Raw genomic sequence first — 20,251 nt, forward strand, 5'->3', positions numbered from 1 at the left:
TTGCATGCAATGAATGTGTTACTTGAATATAAATGTGTGGTTATTATTCATTATGGTTATAATTGTGTTGTGTGTAGATGTTAGATCAAGTATCACATTGGTATATATATATATATATATATATACACATATACATATATACACATATATGAATGATCGAGTACCATATCAGTACTATATTATTATTGAATCGAGTATCACTTAGTTGGGGAATGGACTGGTGGTCTCCTTATATGGGCTTGAACAATCCTCCCCTCATGAGATAGCTTTTAGGGTTGAGTTAGGTCCATATGTCATATCTTTATATGGTATCAGAGTCAGGTCCATCCCCGTTTGGACTCCCAATCCACGTATACGTTGGGCCTTAGCGTGAAGGGGGGTGTTAGAGTAGGTAAAAGTCCCACATCGATTAGAAAATGAGTAGTGGTCTCCTTATATGGACTTGGGCAATACTCTCTTTATGAGCTAACTTTTGGGGTTGATATATATCATATATTATTATAAGTAGGAAGATTTTAAGTTCAAAGTCGAATTACGAAAATGTCTTTCACCAATTTTTTTTAAATTAAAAAATCTTTTATTAATTTTTAAAATCTATCGATATATATTATACTTATATAAAGGAGATATATATATATATATATATATCTTAATTTAAATCAATGTGTAACATAATCAAGTCTATGAATAGAAAAAAAATGGTTCTATTAATTCGAAGATTCTACTCAATGTAATAGGAAAAGACATCCGTTTACTTTCAAAACTTTTGTAACTCCTAAATACTAATTAACAAATAGGCCTTTTGTATCTCCTAGCTCAACTACTGCTTACCCCCATTAATTAGCATTTGAATTAATTGGTAATTAACAATAAAAAATTAGAAATATAAGAAAGAGGAGATGTCAAGCTTTGAGGTATGTTTCCTGACTAGCAAATCTATCTCTTTGTTTTTTCTTTTTTAACTTATTTTTATTATAAACCTTAAATTTTATGTAGAAGCGAATAATATTTCTATGATATATATTTAGATTGTTTTGAACGATAGTACAATTTGTAGACGATTTTCTTACATCTCACCTTTATAGAATATCAAATTTGATTATACGCGATTTTGTTGTAATCATGAATGGATAGCTAATTGCACTTCCAAGCGAGCACCTTATACTTGATCTATCATAACTAAGAAGGTATTATATTTCATGGTAACTTTTTGTACTTATTAAAGCTTTCTAAATAGTTTAAAATATTTCATTGACTAGCTCAAGATGTCGATACGCCGCCGGATTGACCATTTTGTTATAAGCATGGTAGTCCTCTTTCTATTATTTTTGTCAAATATTACGAATGTTGAGGTTTTATTCAAGAAAAGTAATGATAAGTTTTGTTTCATTGTTATGTTGTTTATTATCTTAGGATAGTATACAATATGCATACTTCATGCACATTGAATATTACTTATTTTTATTTTGAAGTTACTAATCTCAATATTGTCATTCACACAGAGTTGGTGGCCACGAGGATTTTGCAAAAAAAGTGTTGTCCTCAACACTTCTACTACAATGATTCAAGATTCCATTACAATATAATATTATTGTATACTTTCCTTAAGTTCTTTTAAAACAAATTAATTTGATTGCAATATTTTTCATGTAATATTTTTTTACTGGTCACTATTTTTCCTGTTGTTTTATGTCCTTTATTCATTTTTTTTATTTTAATAATTGTTGGAGTGTTTATGTCCCAAGAAATTTCAGCCTTGGGGCCTTGGGGGTTATAATTCTTGAGTGATAATTCTAATTAGTAAAAATATTGTTCTAGCCTTAGAAGTTGTTCATTATCCCCCCCCCCCCCCCCCCCCCTCCTCCTCCAAAAAAAATTGTTGATATTTAAGCAGAAAGTAAACTCTTTTACTGATTAGACAGAAAGTAAATACTAAAAAGAATTTATTTTATATGCACAAAAACACAGACAGAAGTACGTAAAATATTATGTGAGTATAAAAGAGATCATTCTATATGCACTAAAAAAGATTTGTAGTTGTGGCAACACCGGAACATTTGAATGCAATAAGAAAAGTTAGAGATGAGTTTCAACTAAATTTAAATTTTAACAAAAATAAAACACGGTAGAATCATATTTCTCTAACTTGTCTTATATATATTTGTACTTTTAATTAATTATTAATTTATAATATTAATGGGATCATATATTTATATATGATTTTCTAAAAATAAATTATTTTATTATCCTATCGAAATTGTTTTTTAAAAAATTGGCCTAAGTTAAGACCAAAAAAAATGTTATCTCAAAGAAATTATTGATTTACTGTATATTAATTTAATGAGATTTTACTTTACTTTGTTTTTCCTTTATCTTAGTGTCTAAAATGTGTTTTGGTATATCAATACCACATAATTTTGACTTTCACATCAATGACAAAAATTTCTTTACTATATTTAAGTACCTTGTATATCTTGGCATGATGCGTTCTGATGTTCCTCTTTAGCTACATTTTATATATCATAAAACTTTTACATTATTTAAAAAAGAAAAGAAATTGGTATTTAATAACATAAAATAATGTGAAGATGTTTAATATATAGAAATTTAAAATCGAGATAAAATATATTTTTTTTTGTTGAAAGTTAGAGATAAAATATTACTTATTTATTATTTTTACTTATTTGAATAAACGTAATTTATTAGTAACAGTGCGAGTATAATTTTATCCCCCTTTGATTCTCCTCTCCTAAATATTCACCATAATTTGATAAATGTTAATAGCATATTTCTTAAATGAAATTATTTGGATTGCTAAGGGCATCGAACAACAATTTTGAGAAAGCCAATATAGAATTTCTTGATCTTTTTATGTATATCTAAAAGTTTATAAAATTTTGAGATACTCTATCAAATTAACCCTAAGTGAGTGTTAGGTTGCAGTTTATTTAAAATTAGAAGCCATTAAATAAATTTTGCAAGTAGCCCTAAATTAACCCTACGTAAGTGTTAGGTTATAGTGTATTTAAAATTGAAGCCAATAAATAAATTTTGCAAGTAGCCCGTTTGCTTTCATTGGCTTACATTGTGAAAACCCGTTAATGAAATAATGAAATGAAAAGAGGGGCTTTTTTCATCCTATGAGCCCTGCGAGCTCACGAGTCGTCAATCACTCGAAGAATTTTATCGACTGACTTCTATTTGCATCGGATCTAGAGATATGTTGCCAGTTAGCGCTAAAGAAGAAGTCGTGCTATATCGATATTTCTCATTATTCCCCTATAAATATATTAATTATCATTCTCACATTTTTTTTTCCTATAAATATATTAATTATCCTTCTCACATTTATTTTGGAAGAACTCTAACCTATCATATGCATCACATGGTAGACTTGGACAAAGCCTTGGGGGAATGAATCCACGAGTTTCACACAGGCCCCACCTACAATCTATAAAAAAAATCAAACAACAAAAAAATCTTAATTAGATATGTATTTTATTAAATTAATTTTATCATCAATATTTTAGGAATTTAAAATTTGATTTGTATCAGTTTATATAGTTATTTAATATTGAAGATCGTACAATTTTTTTTGTAATAGAACCTTTTAATTTGATAAAATAAATAAATAAATAAATGAAGTAAAATATTTATTTTAGATAAGATCAAATATATAAGTGAAATGTATTGTAATAGATTATTTGTAATTTTAGGAATTCAAAATAAAGTAGTTAATATATATATATATATATATATATATATATATATATATATATATACGTATACATATACCTTTATGTATCACTATTCGGTATTCTCTTTGTCACATTTCATTTCAATGTTCTATTTTTTTAGTTTATTCTTTAACAAAATGTTATGACTTTAATATCTTTTAAAAAATTTAATTTAAAGTTTATTATTTATTTTTGATAAAGTGATTTATAATCATATAAATAATAAAAAATGGTTTAGATCACAAATTAAATTTTTTTTTTCTTTGTTTATAATCATGTCAAATTAACCGATGTCAGATGAAGAAAATAACATTTAATTTACAAGAAGAATAATTTGATAGATATGATTTTATATATTATGATTTATATTTTTAGTTGACATTATTTTTTTTTTTTATCGTATCACTTAATTTGAGACGGAAAGAGAGTTACGAAGAAGCACATATCATACTTTACTGAGGTTGCAAGAATGTTGCACACTTTTCCTCCATCCAAATCTGCTTGAAAGCTGCTCTTCACTTTCTTATTCCAAAATGGCAAAGACTTAACAGGTAAATCCTTTTGTTTATTCATCAGTCAACATGAATCCAAGGTAAAGTTTGAACCTTTTAGCCCCCAACTCATTTCTTTATTTTATTAATTAGTCTACACTGATGTGTGTAGCTTGTATGACTATAGTGGTTGACTAGTTCTCTTATTGAACTCTCTAGAATAATATATTTTAATATTGATTACATTGTTTAAGCTTGTGTTTGTGGTGAGATTTTATTCTTTCTCAATTGGGAATCAAATCATATTGGAATAAGTGCTAGGCTCAGAAAATATTGTACTTTTCTGTTTTGGTTTATGGGTTGAGGTTTCCTAGTTAGGACAACTGCTGTGCTGACACTAATGGGGTACCTAATTTCAGATTCTTGCTCTGAGGCTCATACTGGAACTCCTTATTCTGCAAAGTTCTTATTTTTTGAGGATCTTGCATAAAATCTTGAATTTTTATCTTCAAGATTTGGGATTTAAGCTTCATTTTTATGTTGCATTTGTTGACAGGGTTTTTTTTGGGAGAAACTGTGAGGGTGAGGTAATCCTCGTCATTTCTTGATAGACGTGGACTTAGGATTTTGAGTTTATGAGTTTAGGTTCTACAAAAAGCAAATTACTGGTTCTTGATAGGTGGATTTTTTTTAACACAAATACAAAATCTGGCCGGCCAAAGCTACACGGTAGGCTAGCTCAAGCCGTGCTTGCTGGAAGGTAGTGATGGAGGCCCGAGTTAGGAGGAGAGTGTTTCTCTTATTGGTTTCATGTATATGGGTGCCTATGGCGGTTCTTGGTGGGATTGAGAATGTCACTGTCTCTTCCTTGTCTTGGCCAAAAGTGGTGAAGTTTGGAGCTTTATTCACAGTAAATTCAGTCATCGGAAGTTCTGTAATGCCCGCCATTTTAGCTGCAGTCGATGATGTTAATGCTGATTCTACAGTACTTAGTGGGACCAAATTGCACGTCGTAACACAGGATACAAATTGCAGTGGATTCATAGGCACTATTGATGGTAAAGGCTTTTTTTCCACCATAATATTCTTGTCTGTATTAAAGCTACTTAATTTTCAGTAGTGCTGGTGTCTAGACACATGATATCGTATAGTCAATTTCTTCTACTTTCAGTATTATTAACAAATGTGATGTTCCCCATTTAAAGTATAAATATTAGACTAAGATTGCTTATTCAATCCAATTCCTTCGCTTGATCAATTTGATCATACATAAGGGGGTAACGGTATTTCTTTTCTTCTGCTTCATTAATTTTAAAGCATTCTGGGCGTGGTGGCACCAGGGAGAAGGGTGCAATGGAATGTTTCGGCAGTTTTTTGAGAAGTGTAAGCTATCACGAATGGATTTATACCAGAAAAGGACCATGAAGCAATGCATACTTCCTCTATAAGTAAATGCAGAAGCTAAGTTTAGTTCATGCCTTCATGGCCTGTTTCGGGATTTTGGAATAGTTCAATGTCTTGATAAATGATTGTTTATAGACGTAAGCCTTTGTCGAAACCATAACCGATACTGGTGTTCCTTTCGCATTTAGGTTATTTACATTAACTTTATCGATTGCTTTTTTTCCTGTACCCCTCTTAATATTTGACAAACACACTTCCGTTGCAGCTTTGCAGCTGATGGAAAAAGAAGTCGTTGTTGCGGTGGGTCCGCAATCCTCTGGAATAGCACATGTCATTTCTCATGTAGTGAATGAACTTCGTGTCCCACTTTTGTCTTTTGCAACTGATCCTACTCTTTCCTCTCTTCAGTACCAATATTTTCTTAGAACTGTCACAAGTGATTACTTCCAGATGTATGCTATTGCTGATCTGGTTGATTATTATGGATGGAAGGAGGTTATAGCCATATTTGTTGATGATGACAATGGTAGAAATGGGATATCGGTGTTGGGTGATGCCCTTGCAATGAAGCGGGCCAAGATCTCTTATAAAGCAGCCTTTTCTCCTGGAGCAACTATGAGTGATATCGATGACTTGTTAGTTAGTGTGAACCTTATGGAGGCACGGGTTTATATTGTTCATGTAAATCCTGATACTGGACTGTCATTTTTTTCGAAGGCTAAAAAATTGGGAATGATGAGCAGTGGTTATGTTTGGATTGCTACTGATTGGCTTCCATCTGTTTTGGATTCATCAGATTTTAATAAAGATACTATGGACGTACTACAAGGGGTTGTCGCACTTCGCCATCACACTCCAGATTCTGATAAGAAAAAGACATTTACATTTCGATGGAAAAATTTGAAGAGTATAAAAACTTCAAGGTTTAATTCTTATGCACTTTATGCTTACGATACAGTTTGGTTGGTCGCCCGTGCTCTTGACCTTTTCTTCAAGAATGGTGGAAATGTCACTTTCTCTAATGACCCCAGTTTGCGTGATACCAATGGAAGTTCTCTGAAGTTGTCATCCCTCCGAGTCTTTGACCAAGGACAGAAACTACTCCAGATACTTGTTGGCATGAACTTCACAGGTCTAACTGGTCAGATTCAGTTTGATCCTCAGAAGAATTTGATTCATCCAGCATATGATGTACTTAACGTAGTTGGAACTGGATTACGCACTATAGGTTACTGGTCAAACTATTCTGGTCTCTCTGTTACAACACCCGAGGTTTTATATACAAAGCCTGCAAACACTTCAACAAGTAACCAAAAGCTATATAATGCTATATGGCCTGGAGAAACTATAAGACGACCTCGAGGATGGGTGTTCCCCAATAATGGAAAGCCCCTGAGAATTGCCGTTCCTTTCCGTGTCACTTTTGAAGAGTTTGTGAAGAAAGACAAAGGACCCGCTGGGGTGAAAGGATATTGCATTGATGTTTTTGAGGCTGCAATAGACTTGTTGGCTTACCCTGTCCCTCATGTCTACATTTTGTACGGAGATGGAAAAAGAAACCCGTCGTTCAACAGCATAGTGAATGATGTTGCACAAAATGTGAGTACTTGCAGCTACATTCAACAACCTAGTATTTATGACAAAAGTACTCTAGCCAAGCCAGTGACCAGTCTGACTATATCTACTCAGCTTTAGTATCTATGCATCAGGATTTTTCATGATGGAAACACTAACTAATTAGGAAATAAGGTGGTTCCTTTTTTATAAATATGAAATGTGATAGAGACCCTTGATGCTGATTAGAAGTATCACAATTCTACATAGGGTAAGTGAAATATGCATGATCATAGTGGATTTTATACTTATGTGAATTTGTTGAGGATTTACGGATGCATAACTCAAATATTTGGTTCATTGTGATATAAACGGATATCTTTGTGACTGTTACTAACACAATATGACCCAGTAAGTTGGAGAAATATGTAATTGAACTGAATAGGTTGGTCAGCAGCAATTGTCTATACATTCAGTTTATTGAGTAAAGTCGTTTGGTAAAATTTCTTAAATGTCGGTAGGGAGGAACAACCAAGAAAATTTAGTTTCTTTTTTGTACTTCGTAATGATGTAACATTCCATCTCTGCCTTAAAGTTAGAACAGTTGGTGTATGCATAAAAAAAATGAGGATATTTCTTAGACCACTTATCAGGTTTCATTTGTTTGTTAGAAATATGATGCAGCTGTTGGAGATATTGCAATTACGACAAATCGCACAAGGATTGTGGACTTCACACAGCCTTATATGGAATCTGGACTCGTAGTAGTTGCTCCTGTCAAAGAGACCAAATCCAGTCCTTGGGCTTTCCTTAAGCCATTTACAATTCAAATGTGGGGTGTAACTGGGGTATTCTTCCTCTTTGTTGGTTGTGTTGTTTGGATTCTTGAGCATCGGATGAATCCTGAATTCCGCGGTCCACCGAGGAAACAACTCATTACAGTGTTCTGGTTAGTACTTCTTACTGCTACAACCTCTTGTGAAGCGAGAATCAGTATGCTGTTTAAGTGCAAATTTTTCTTTAATGTACTAGCATGAAGCTAATTTTGATTCTTTCCTTTGCACAATTTGAATTCTGATGACACTATTAATGATGAGGAGATCCTTTTTCAGTAAATCTTTTTGCCTGTACAAGTGTATTATCCCTGGTACTAACATCCATTTTTTCTTTCAGGTTTAGTTTCTCAACCATGTTTTTCGCGCACAGTAAGAATATCCTGCTTGAACTTTTCTAGCAAGGTGCTATTGTGGTACTTAGTTCTAGCTTCGCATAGCTGACACTCTCCGTTGTGAATGAATACAGGAGAGAACACATTGAGCACCTTGGGACGCTGTGTGCTGATTTTCTGGCTCTTTGTGGTTTTAATCATCAATTCGAGCTATACAGCTAGCTTGACATCTATTCTTACAGTGCAGAAGCTGTCTTCAGGAGTTGCTGGAATTGACAGTTTAATCTCAAGCCCTGATCCTATAGGAGTCCAGGATGGGTCATTTGCATACAATTATCTCATTGATGAGCTACATGTTCCAAAGTCGCGGCTCCAAATAATAAAAAGTGAAGCTGAATATGTTAGCGCCCTCCAGAATGGTCCAAAAGGTGGTGGTGTTGCTGCCATTGTCGACGAGCTCCCTTATGTTGAGCTTTTTTTGTCTAATAGCAAATGCATATTCAGGACTGTAGGACAGGAGTTCACAAAGAGCGGATGGGGCTTTGTAAGTATTTCCTTTCTGTTTTTGCTATGATGAGATAGCTGACAGTTCCCCATAAAACTATATTTACCACTTACACATGATCTAAATCGACTTCCTCCTCAACCCCAACGAAGAGGAATAAATAGAACCCAATCCAATATTGGAATAGAAAAAATGGAAACTACAACATACTCCCTTTATTTCAATTTGTTCGTCTTACTTTTCTTTTAGGCCATTTCAAAAAGAATGTCTCCTTCCTTTTCGACAACTCTTTAATTTTGACTATCCACCTGACATATTTAGACCACAAGATTAAAGAACAATCTGGAAGTTCATTGTACGTATCTTTAGCTTAAGACCACAAGATTCAGAAGTCTTAATTTACTTTTTTAAACTCCATGCCAAGTCAAAACCAGACAAATAACTTGAACCGGGGAAGTATTATGTTTATCTCCTATTGATGATGCACAGGCAATCTGGTCTACTAAAAGACTGATCTTAACTGTCTTTGGTCAGGCATTTCAAAGAGACTCTCCTCTGGCTATTGATTTGTCAACTGCTATCCTTCAACTATCAGAAAATGGTGAATTACAAAGGATCCATGACAAATGGCTATCTAACAATGAATGCTCTTCACAAAACAACCAAGTCGACGATACTCGCCTTTCTCTCAGTAGCTTCTGGGGACTTTATGTGATCTGTGGTGGTGCTTGCGCTGTTGCTCTTGTAGTGTTTATCTGCAGGGTTTACTGTCAATTCCTCAGGTATGACCCCGAGACAGAGGAACCGGAGATCAGTGAACCTGAATCTGCAAGGTCTAGTAGGCGTTCCCTACGGTCACGTAGCTTCAAGGACTTAATGGGCTTTGTTGATAAAAGAGAAGCTGAGATAAAAGAAATGCTCAAACGTAAGAACAGTGACAACAAGAAACAGATAAGTCATATCTCAGATGTGCAACAGAACTCTCCTGTTTAAAATATTGTTGGGTTGATGTGTTTTTGTTCAATGCATCAAGCTATATATGTATATGACATTTGCAATTGCTATTTTATGTAACTTATTTGTCATAAAAACTTAGGTAGATTAGAATGAAAAATATCTTTGTAGGCTATTTAGTATGAAAAGACTAAATAACAGACGTGGTCTAGTGGTCAATGAAGTGATTGTAAATCCTAAGGTTTTAGGTTCAAAACTGAGTGGAGACACAAAAACACAAGTGATTCTTTCCATCTGTTCGAGTCTTGATGGACAGAGTTACTTGGTACCTGTTATTGGTGGAAGTGATAAATATCCTGTGAAAGTGACGAAAGTTGGTTCCGGACACCATGGTAATAAAAAAGTGGCTATATTATATTGTATAAATGATTGATATAGAGGGACAATTGTATTCAAAGTTCAATCATCTGTTTTCCTTTTTTGGGTACTATTGTATTTTTAGTAAATAAATTTAATAACTTCCATTTACTTTTCCGTTGTGTCCTATTATTTGTGGGAAGATAATGCTTTGTTCATCTTAGTTCACCAGAACTTGGGATTGATGTTCAGGTTAAAATAAATAGAAAGAGGTTAAAATAAAGCAGAATGAAATATAGTCCCGAGTAAAAAGGGTAAAAAAATTGTCAAAATTTTTAAAAGAGAATGACCGAGAGATTTTCTTCTGACAAATTGATACCGTGAGTTTTTTTATTAATATCGCTGCGCCACAGCGTTTTTCAAAAAAAAAATATTTTAAATTGAAAATTGCTGTCCTTTTCCTTAAAAAGGTTAATATTTTTTTTAAAAAAAAAAATTGCTGGCAAGACTTTAAAAATGGGTTTCCTCAGAAACCAAATAATCATCATATTGTGGAGTGTGTACCAGCACTTTAGGTCAACCAACACAGGGGGAAATGTGTTTTGGAAGGGCAACAATGGCGATTAACAAGAAGTAAACGAAAAGAAGCAAGTCCGATAGCTTAACAAAAGCACCATTTTGGTCTTCGTCTCTTTGCAGTAATAGAGGCAGGCACCACAGTTCAACTAATTTTTTGAGAAAAATGTTGCAGGGTCGGATTTGTTTTAAAAAAATTGACAAAATCGCTGCCATAGCAGCGACTTTAAGGAAGAAGAAATTTTTTTTGGACAAAAGTGTTTTTTTAAAAAAAATTAACACGTCAATTTTATCAGAATTGCCCTTTAGATTTTAAAAAAATGATTATCTTTTAGAATTTTTGACAATTTTTTTTGTTCTTTTGGCTTCGGACTCATGAAATATAGATGAAGTGTATCTTTAGTTATTCTTCTTGGTTTGTTACTATTTCATCCGTTTACTTTTAACGGGCATCATTTTCTTTTTTAGAGTTAAACTATAAGAATTTTGACAATATATTTTTCATTATATTGATATGCAAAAAATTGAAATTTATACTATTTCTCATTTAGTTTTTGAATATCAATCTTTTTTTAAAAAATATCGAATTAATGTAGTTTAATCTAACTTTAATATAAGTTAAATTAATTTTAGAAAAGCGTGATATGATGATTAAAAGTGAACGGAAGGAGTACTTAATTAAAGAAGTTTGAAGTTTTTGACCATGAACTGTCACTTTTTTAATAATAGGAATATAAGAAACTCGAGTCTAGTTGTAAGTAGGGGTCGGGTTTACATAGGTCGATTTGATTTTGTCTTTCATTAAAAAAAACTAATTATGTCGATTATTAAATCTAAACGCCAAATCAAACTACATAATGTCGGTTTTTTCATTTCGCCTTTAGTCGATTCTTTTGGATTGTTTTATTTTTTGATTTTTTATGACTATACATATGGTATTTGAAAAAGAGATCAAATATTCTTTTCCTTACCTGTGTGAAAAGCTAAACTTAAAAAATGTTACATGAATTTAGGCTTGTAAAAATGCACAAGTACTCTAGACTTTCTCAGGACCGAAGTCTAGATCCCGAAGAGACCGGCATCCTTGACCTTTTAGAGGTCGCAGACAAGCCTAAGTACATCATTCTTACTTCGTCTAGGTTAATTTAGCGGAAAATTTGAAACTTTTTGTTTGTTAACATACATACTAATCATTCAATTAAATTCATAATTGTTCACCATCAACCATCTAACATTAAGATCATCAAATGAAAGAAATAGTTTAATATAGCATTAAACGTATACTTGCCAAAATGACATCAATACAATGTTTGAACAAAAGCGGAAAGAAATGCTAGTGGAACATACTCCACTAGCCCAGTCCTATAACTAAGCTAGAATATAATGGGCAAGCATCCTCGAAAGCATGAAGGCCTACCAAGTCCGGATGAAAGCTCCACATCCGGATAGTTGTAACGTTGTACCGTACGATCTAACGTCCATTTGTGCCTGCACCTAAAAATAGATAATTATATGGAATTAGTACACACTTGTACTAAGTATGGGTATATGCAAGCACACACGAAGGACATGCATGAGAAATAATAGCTCTTTCCTAACAATATGATTTATGGAAAGCTAAGTCAGTGGACTTGCCAAATTGAGATTAGAAAAGTGAATGAGCTTTCCAAATTTGGATTAGGAAAGTTATGCCGTGAGAGTAACATGCATCATCATACTTAACATTTTGCACACAACACACAACAGCATACACATAGCTCATATCATAATTCATATAACACGTAATGTTGTTCATATCATTCATTCGTATGTCATGAGACCTTGGAATCATGGACTTGACATTAGACTTCCCAAAAATGAGGCTCAACATACGGGACCTCAACTAGGGAGTCTGATTTAGCAAACACAGAGTTTGTTTCATTCATTCATACGTACTTCATTTCATTTCATTCATGGACCAGTGTAAACACCAGCTATACCTAGGATGTAGTTTAAGACTTCCATCGGGTTCGTTGTGCAATGACCAAGAATGACCTAATGTCATTACTTGAATCTAACTCACCTCTTGATTATCCTATCCTAACACCTTTGGTATCATTCATTTCATTATATGCATCATTTGAGGCTGGCCTCATTCATTCAATGGGAACTTTGACTTTAACCGACATAAATCATATGAGTATCATGAAATCCAGTGTCATGAAACCCCACACCGAAAAGAGGTGGAATCACCAGCTAAAGTGACCCAAAACATGATAGCGTACATGGGAATTGAACCCCTCCAGATCCCTATATTGGCAGTATAAGTTCGAAGACTAGGAGATATAAGGAGACTCATACCCGGCATGTCGGACAATCTCATCTCATGAGAGTTACGTGAACCTCCGCCCTTTCCCGAGAAAAGGCATCACCGCTCAAAGCTAGTCTATTGGTGCTCAGTATAAAGTTTCATTACATTCAACTCATACGTCATGGAAGCTGGCTTCTAGTATGAGGACATCATAGCTCAATAGTTTGTTTCTCATCTCATCATTAGTATTAAGTGTGTTAATCTCAATACTTTCATTAGAGTGTTCATATAGACTGGTCTCTTCATTAACTTTACACTCTCATAGGTGAGTACGTTTTGGTAACATTTACTTAGGCTCATTTGAGATTGCTCTCATATTTTACATTAGTCTCATATCATGTTGTCACTATATTCATCAACATTAGCACATTTTCTCTTCATAACTCACCCCTTTTTACGTGAATGTGAATTTCATCATATGCCAACGCACTTGGTCATTTGTGTGTTTCACACTCTTACTTAACCCTTCTAGGGTTTCATCATTTCATTACAATATAATCATTTCATCGTATGCCAATGCACTTGGCCATATAGTGTGTTTTACACTCGTATTTAACCCTTCTAGGGTTACATCATTTCATTACATACATCTTACGTTCACTTATTTTTAAATGTATGCTAGACTTATGGGTCTATAAATACAAGCCATGAGGCTTCATTCATAGTTCGTTTAAGTGATTTATATCTTCCTAAGATTATGTAGTACAAGACTTATGCATCTTATATGTATGCCAAGATCTCGATTTCGATCTAAGTAGGCAACATTTTTCTTGAAGATTTAATTCACGTATGACTTATGCATCTATACGGAATTTGGGCAAGGGAACCCTATTTTGAATCCCTTAGACAACACTTACATTTTTTTCATTTATCGTATTTTGGTCCACATTACATTGGGACCCTAGATCGAGCTTCAACATCAACGTTTCCTCTTTATTTTTCTCCTTTGAATTACCTCTTACTTAGAGGAGGGGTTGTGGGATAAAATCCCCACAACCCCTTTTATTTTTTTTATCTATTTTTCCTTGTCTATTTCGAGTTGACTATGAGGTTGTGCGATCATACTCCCATAACCTTTCTTTATTTTTCTTTTATTCTCCTCCTTAAATCTGCCTAAGAAGTCGTGGGTTCGATTCCCACACGCATCCCCCTTTATTTTTCTTTTATTCACCTCCTTAATCTGCCTAAGAAGTCATGGGTTAGATTTCCACACGCCTCCCCCTTTAGTTTTCTTTTATTCTCCTCCTTAATATTTCTAAGAGGTCGTAAGTTCAATTCCCACACCCCTCCCCCTTTATTTTTCTTTTATTCTCCTCCTTAAATTTGATTGAGAGGTGGTGGGTTCGAATCCCACTCCTCCCATTTCTTTTTTTTCTTTTAAGTTACATTTTTCAGTCAATACCATGGTTCGAATCCCCTTCACCACATTTCTTTTTACTTCTTTATTTTTATGATTTTTAACATGGAGAGGTGTCACAGGTTCAATCCTCCATGACCTCACTTGTTTTAATTCTTTTTTTTCAACATTTTGAACCCTCTTTGCTGACCGAAATTCATCACTAGACGCTGGAAATTTTCTTTTAATTTTCAGCATCCTTTCATCAAGTTACACCTTAGTTCTTAGGGGAATTTCGTAGTGCATTTAGAACGTTTTAGGTGCGTTTTCATGAATTCATTTTGACAAGATATTACCCCTCAAATCAGCCACATTTCAACTCATATGAACATCACATTTACATCAACATGTGTACATGAAATATAAAGAACTATCATGCCATTTCAAGTCCTAAACCATGAACAATAGCCACGGCAACACACATACACACATAGTTACATTTTTGAAAACATCAACATAAGTCACATAATTCCAAACATACATATAAACACATACTCATCACGAAAATACGTTTCATCCCTAGTTTTCTACCAACAAACATAACCAACCTATGATTCAATGGGAGCTAATGACAGGGAACAAATCCTAGTTTTCAGAATGAATATTCTAAACCTTAATGGTCTCTTGGGAAAGGTACCAAGAGAGAAGGAAACCTATGCTTTTTTTATATTCAAACCTCGACTTGCTGCCCAAAGAACCCTTCCAAACACACGTCCAAATCCAATAGCTTCAACACCAACTTGATGGAAAAACCCTCTATTTGCCTAACGTGTTTGATTAGTTGTTTGTTTATAATTTTAGTTGTGAGTTCTTCAAGTGTGAAGAACTTTGGTTTACCTACTGTTTTTGTACGTTGTTTGGCAGAGAAAAACGTGAGTGAGACTGATAGAGACATGAGAGAGAGAGAGAGATGAGCGTGGGAGAGAAGAGTTTTCTTAGGCTTACGAGTCTAGTTTAGGACTTAGTCAAATAAGGTTTTATTTAATTATTAAAAATCTGATTTCCTTTTATTTTATCTCAGCTAATAAATAATAAATATAAATTAATTACATTAATTTATCAACTTAAATTAAAAATAATTTAATTCATTGCTTCCACCTAGGTTCGAACCCGGGTGGAGCAAGACTTCACTTCAAGATTTCAATTTCGGCCTCTCTCCCAAAATGCCCCTCCACCTTATTAATTAAATAATTAATTATATATTTAGGATAATTACGATACTATCCTTAGCCTGGAAAAAGACCATTTTACCCCTAGACCCTCCAAACCTAAGATTTTCCCTTTTTAAGTCCGATAAAGACTCCTTCAAGTAAATCTTCGTATTCGAGAGCCCTACATGGTTGGACCCAACCTTTTCTAGCTCAACTAACTCCCAAAGTTAGTTGGCTTGGATGTAGCAAGGGTTCTGAGGTCTGGTTCTACTCGCATCAAGCCGTGTGAACCCGGTCTAATCGTTGGCATTCTAGACACATTAAGCATTACTTAGCATATCCATTTTTAGGGTTGTTACAACTATAACCAAAATTCCAGAGACACACCATAACTAAACTAAGGTCCTATTACCCCCATAAACGTATTTTTTTAAAATTTTGTGAACCTTTTGTCTTACTTGAAATATTGCGTGACTCCAGGCAATTGAGGCGCGTGAGAGATATTTGGATGCCACATATGCCAAAAAGTTGCACAAAATTACAAAAAAAAAAAATAAGTTTAGGGGTAATAAAATCTTAGTTTAGTTAAGGTGTATCTGATTTTCCCAATATATATATATATATATATGTATGTATGTATATATATATGTATATATATATGTATATGTATATATATATGTATATATATATATGTATATATATATGTATATGTATATATATATATATATATGTATATATATATGTATATATATATGTATATATATATGTATATATATATGTATATACATATATATATGTATATACATATATATGTATATATATATATATATGTATATATATATATGTATATGTGTGTATATATATATATATGTATATATATATATATATATGTATATATATATATATATACAAAATAAAAAAATTTACAAGTGCAAATTTAAAATAAAATATATAAAATTGAAAACACTAATTAACTAAAATTATATCAACAAAGTAGATTGTAAATAATATATTTTTTCTTTTAATACCAAACTAAATCAAGAGTGGTCGAATTTTTTCTCAACCGTCAAAACAACCAAACCAAACCACAAATTGTCTTTTTTTTATTTGATTTGATTCGTCGATTCAATTTGAGTTATGATTTGGCTTGCACAACCTTAGCTATAAGTAAACGAGGATTTACAAGAATAAGTAGCCCTAATTAGTATCATGGGCTCATGACTTACTATGCATAAGAATAATAATGAATTAGGTGTATAATTATATCAGTTATACATGTATTAGCTATAAATAGATTGAAATCATTGATAAATAATAAAATTAAATAATAATTAATATCAAAACTAATTTATGATACATTCTATTGAATAATCTTTTAAAATTGTGACAAATAGTGAGTACTCATTCATTTTTATCTAAAAAATTCAGAATCATCTTTGATTAGAAGTATTCGATTCCAAAAATAAAATAGACACGAATCTAAAGTAATCAGACTCAAAAAAGATAACAACCATTGAGAGATCCACTCATTCCCAAAAATTTCTCATGGAGACAACAACACTAACATTGAGAGATTTACTCATTCCCAAGAATTACCCACGGATTCAACACTAACTTTCCAAATATAAAAGCAAACCTAAAACTTATATTTCTTCCCACCGTCCCTTCCTTTAACACGGTCGAAAAAACACCCCTTTACCTAATTCCAACACAAAATCCTACCTTTTGAATCGTCACTATCACCACCATCATCACCAATCGACATATAATGTCTTCTTCTCCGACCACTATCCCCGCCTCCGCCAATGTTTTTTCTAGTAGTTTAGCCAACAAGGATTCCATGGGGGATTTAGTTGCTTTAAAAATCAGCCTCTTGGGTGATTATCATATTGGAAAGACAAGTTTTTTGGTTAGTATAAATAATTACTACAATTTTTCTTTTCATGCATGCAATATTATCATATTTTCTAACTTGACGGATTCAAAATTTAAATACAAACAGATAATATGTCAAGTAGGACTTAAAACAAGGCAAAGGGTTCCAATTGAACCACACAAATAAGGCAAAACAATTCTACCTTGTAGAGGCAAATTCAAGATTCAAAAACAACAAATGATATCTTAAGTCGTACCTAAAACAAGGCAAAAACAATTCTACCTTGTAGAGACAGATTCAAAATTTTAGTATAATAGATAACATCACAAGCCGGACCTAAAACAAGGCAAAGGGTTCCAATTAAACCGTACAAATAAGGCAAAAACATTTATTTTTGTTATATATAAACCAATTAATCCTCTTGTATGAATTTTGACTCCACCATGCCACCCATACACCTTTTAAATTCTTATAACATGTGCATATTTTAGTTAGAACCCTATTTTTTTTCTTCTATTTTTCTAGATACATCAAAAATAACATTAACATACCCTCATAATTTTCTAGATACATGTGTATTATTATAATTCAAGTTTAAGTAATCATGAATTTTGTGTATTTTCTTTTGTAGACAAAGTATGTAGGAAAGGAGAAAGGGGAAGAAGGTTTTTCAACAACAGGGTTAAACCATATGGACAAAACTCTATGTGTTAGTGGCGCTAGAATTTCCTACAACATTTGGGAAGTCGAAGGTATATTCTTTCCTCCATCCGTTCATCCAGATTAGACTCATTTTTCTTCTTTTTTTTTTTTTACGTCAATTGTCCGAACAATCTCATCAATTTTTGGCATGCAAATAATTAATAAAATCTACATTTTTTTGGGCATTCTAAAGATACAAGTTTGTGAACATAATTTTTTTCTAAAATTATGTTTATGATACTGCAGGTGACGTTTCTCATATTCCAATAGCTTGTAAAGACTCTGTAGCAATGTTGTTTATGTTTGATCTCACAAGTCGTTGTACATTAAATAGGTATTTTTAATTTTTAATTTTTTTTGCCAACATTAAAATAGTGGATTATGGTTGTGATTATTGAGGACAAAAATATTTTTAGATCAAATTATTAAGTGATGAAGATATTTTTATTTAATTTCATGTAGTTTAAGGATATTTTTGACATTTTTTCGTATCTTGATTAATAACAGTGTAATTAGCTGGTATCAACAAGCAAGAAAATGGAACCAAGTAAGAAGATTTGAACTTTTCATTTTATTTTTCCCTTTTTCTAGATGAAATATCAAAGAATATGTTAATTTTTTTTTTTTGGGGTTTTCAGACAGCAATTCCAGTTCTAATAGGAACAAAGTTTGATGATTTTGCTCAGTTACCATTGCATGTGCAATGGACAGTCGCTTTACAGGTATATTTTCTCATTCTTTGTGGCACCAATAAAGATAAATTAAGATGAAGTTTAACATTTTTTTCGTTTTAATTTATTTGCCTGATTTTAATTTGATATTATTTTTTAATTTTGTGGTCTGAAAGTTAAGATAAAGAGTTGTCAAAAAAATAAATATTTCTTTTGAAATGAACTAAAAAAGAAAAAAACAAATAAATTAAAACAACGAGGCTTCCTTTGCTAACAAGTATTGGAAATTCAGATATGATCAATTTAAGTTGTACAAATTCACAATGTTAAGTTTCCTTTTTTTTTTTTTTTGCATTAGTAGCATAGTTGAATCTATGATAGATAGTGCATCACCATTCTTATCAAGTGGTTGATTACTTAAATATTTCTTCTGTTCACTTTTTAGTTGTCTGTTATATTAAAAATAGTTATTTATTTTTATCATTGTTAACATATATATCAAAAGAATAACATATTCTGTTTTTATGTTTTATCCTCATTGTTGATTTTTAGTCAAAATCTAAGACTATATGTCAATTAATATGAATATTATAATAAAATCTTCATATAAATCAGTTTTTTTTTTTCGAAGGACATACAAAGTTCAAAATAGGCCAAAAAAAATGAACAAAGCGAATACTTATACTATGATTATTTATTTGTAATATCTGAAAACACAACATAATTTTGTTTGAACAGGCAAGAGCATATGCTAAGGCACTAAATGCAACTTTATTCTTCTCAAGTTCAGCCTATAACATAAATGTTAACAAGATCTTCAAGTTCATCACAGCCAAAATCTTCAACTTACCATGGACATTGGAACGCAACCTCACCATTGGAGAACCTATTATAGACTATTAGAATACAAATGACTCACATAGACAACCGATCACTAAAGCTTGTTACTTTTACTGTAACAAGATAGTGAAATGTCGGGTTGTCTTAGTTATTATGTCATTATGTAATATACACAAATTTGTGGAATGAAGAACATTTTTTTTCTTGTTTTCTTTTTGACTTTGTAATTTGTAGAGTTGGTTTATCGATTATTCGTGATTTTACCTAGTTCCTTTTTCGTCCTCTCGAGCGCCTTAATATACTTTTGTTGCTAATCATTCGGTCATATATTTTTCAAATAATATTTGGGAAAAAATTTGACAAATAATGTTTATCCATATAATTTGTCATTATTTGATAAATAACTTTGGCAAATATCCCAAATTCACAAATACTAGTTTTTTCTAGTATTTGGATCAAATCTCATTATTTGGGATCTTTTGAAAAACAAAATTTTACACCAAACCTTTATATTTTACA

The 20,251-nt window shown here is 32.3% G+C and overlaps 2 protein-coding genes across 7 annotated transcripts; both read left to right on the plus strand.

Annotated features, from left to right (window-relative positions):
- Nucleotides 1-4,121: 4,121 nt before the first annotated feature.
- On the plus strand, nt 4,122-10,341 carry LOC101246724 (glutamate receptor 3.4). 6 transcript variants are annotated; one of them, XM_069298093.1, is made up of 8 exons: nt 4,155-4,288; nt 4,785-5,286; nt 5,898-5,932; nt 6,041-7,231; nt 7,858-8,135; nt 8,360-8,391; nt 8,489-8,898; nt 9,394-10,341. In XM_069298093.1, the coding sequence occupies exons 2-8, from the start codon at nt 4,995-4,997 to the stop codon at nt 9,850-9,852; spliced, it is 2,697 nt and encodes an 898-aa protein (XP_069154194.1). In that variant the 5' UTR covers nt 4,155-4,288; nt 4,785-4,994; the 3' UTR covers nt 9,853-10,341. The 6 variants fall into 6 exon arrangements, with proteins under 6 accessions (XP_010321553.2, XP_069154194.1, XP_069154195.1 ...); XM_069298094.1 differs by having other exon boundaries at nt 4,203-4,329; XM_010323251.4 differs by having other exon boundaries at nt 4,122-4,288; nt 5,898-7,231.
- Nucleotides 10,342-17,288: 6,947 nt separating this feature from the next.
- Nucleotides 17,289-19,943, plus strand: LOC101246432 (septum-promoting GTP-binding protein 1-like). Its single transcript, XM_004240098.4, has 6 exons — nt 17,289-17,552; nt 18,151-18,271; nt 18,468-18,555; nt 18,729-18,768; nt 18,860-18,943; nt 19,631-19,943. The coding sequence occupies exons 1-6, from the start codon at nt 17,412-17,414 to the stop codon at nt 19,793-19,795; spliced, it is 639 nt and encodes a 212-aa protein (XP_004240146.1). The 5' UTR covers nt 17,289-17,411; the 3' UTR covers nt 19,796-19,943.
- Nucleotides 19,944-20,251: the final 308 nt, after the last annotated feature.

Source organism: Solanum lycopersicum, chromosome 5 (assembly GCF_036512215.1).
Source record: "Solanum lycopersicum chromosome 5, SLM_r2.1".
In the NCBI taxonomy this organism is placed as follows: domain Eukaryota; kingdom Viridiplantae; phylum Streptophyta; class Magnoliopsida; order Solanales; family Solanaceae; genus Solanum; species Solanum lycopersicum.

Bases quoted from the DNA above. Each gene is read 5' to 3' on its own strand.
- LOC101246724 (XM_010323251.4), top strand. From the start codon at position 4,995: ATGGAGGCCCGAGTTAGGAGGAGAGTGTTTCTCTTATTGGTTTCATGT. The intron at 8,392-8,488 runs GTAAGAATATCC...GAATGAATACAG, and splicing joins AACCATGTTTTTCGCGCACA to GAGAGAACACATTGAGCACC. The intron at 8,899-9,393 runs GTAAGTATTTCC...GTCTTTGGTCAG, and splicing joins CAAAGAGCGGATGGGGCTTT to GCATTTCAAAGAGACTCTCC.
- LOC101246432 (XM_004240098.4), top strand. From the start codon at position 17,412: ATGTCTTCTTCTCCGACCACTATCCCCGCCTCCGCCAATGTTTTTTCT. The intron at 18,556-18,728 runs GTATTTTTAATT...GATTAATAACAG, and splicing joins AGTCGTTGTACATTAAATAG to TGTAATTAGCTGGTATCAAC. The intron at 18,769-18,859 runs GTAAGAAGATTT...TGGGGTTTTCAG, and splicing joins AAGCAAGAAAATGGAACCAA to ACAGCAATTCCAGTTCTAAT.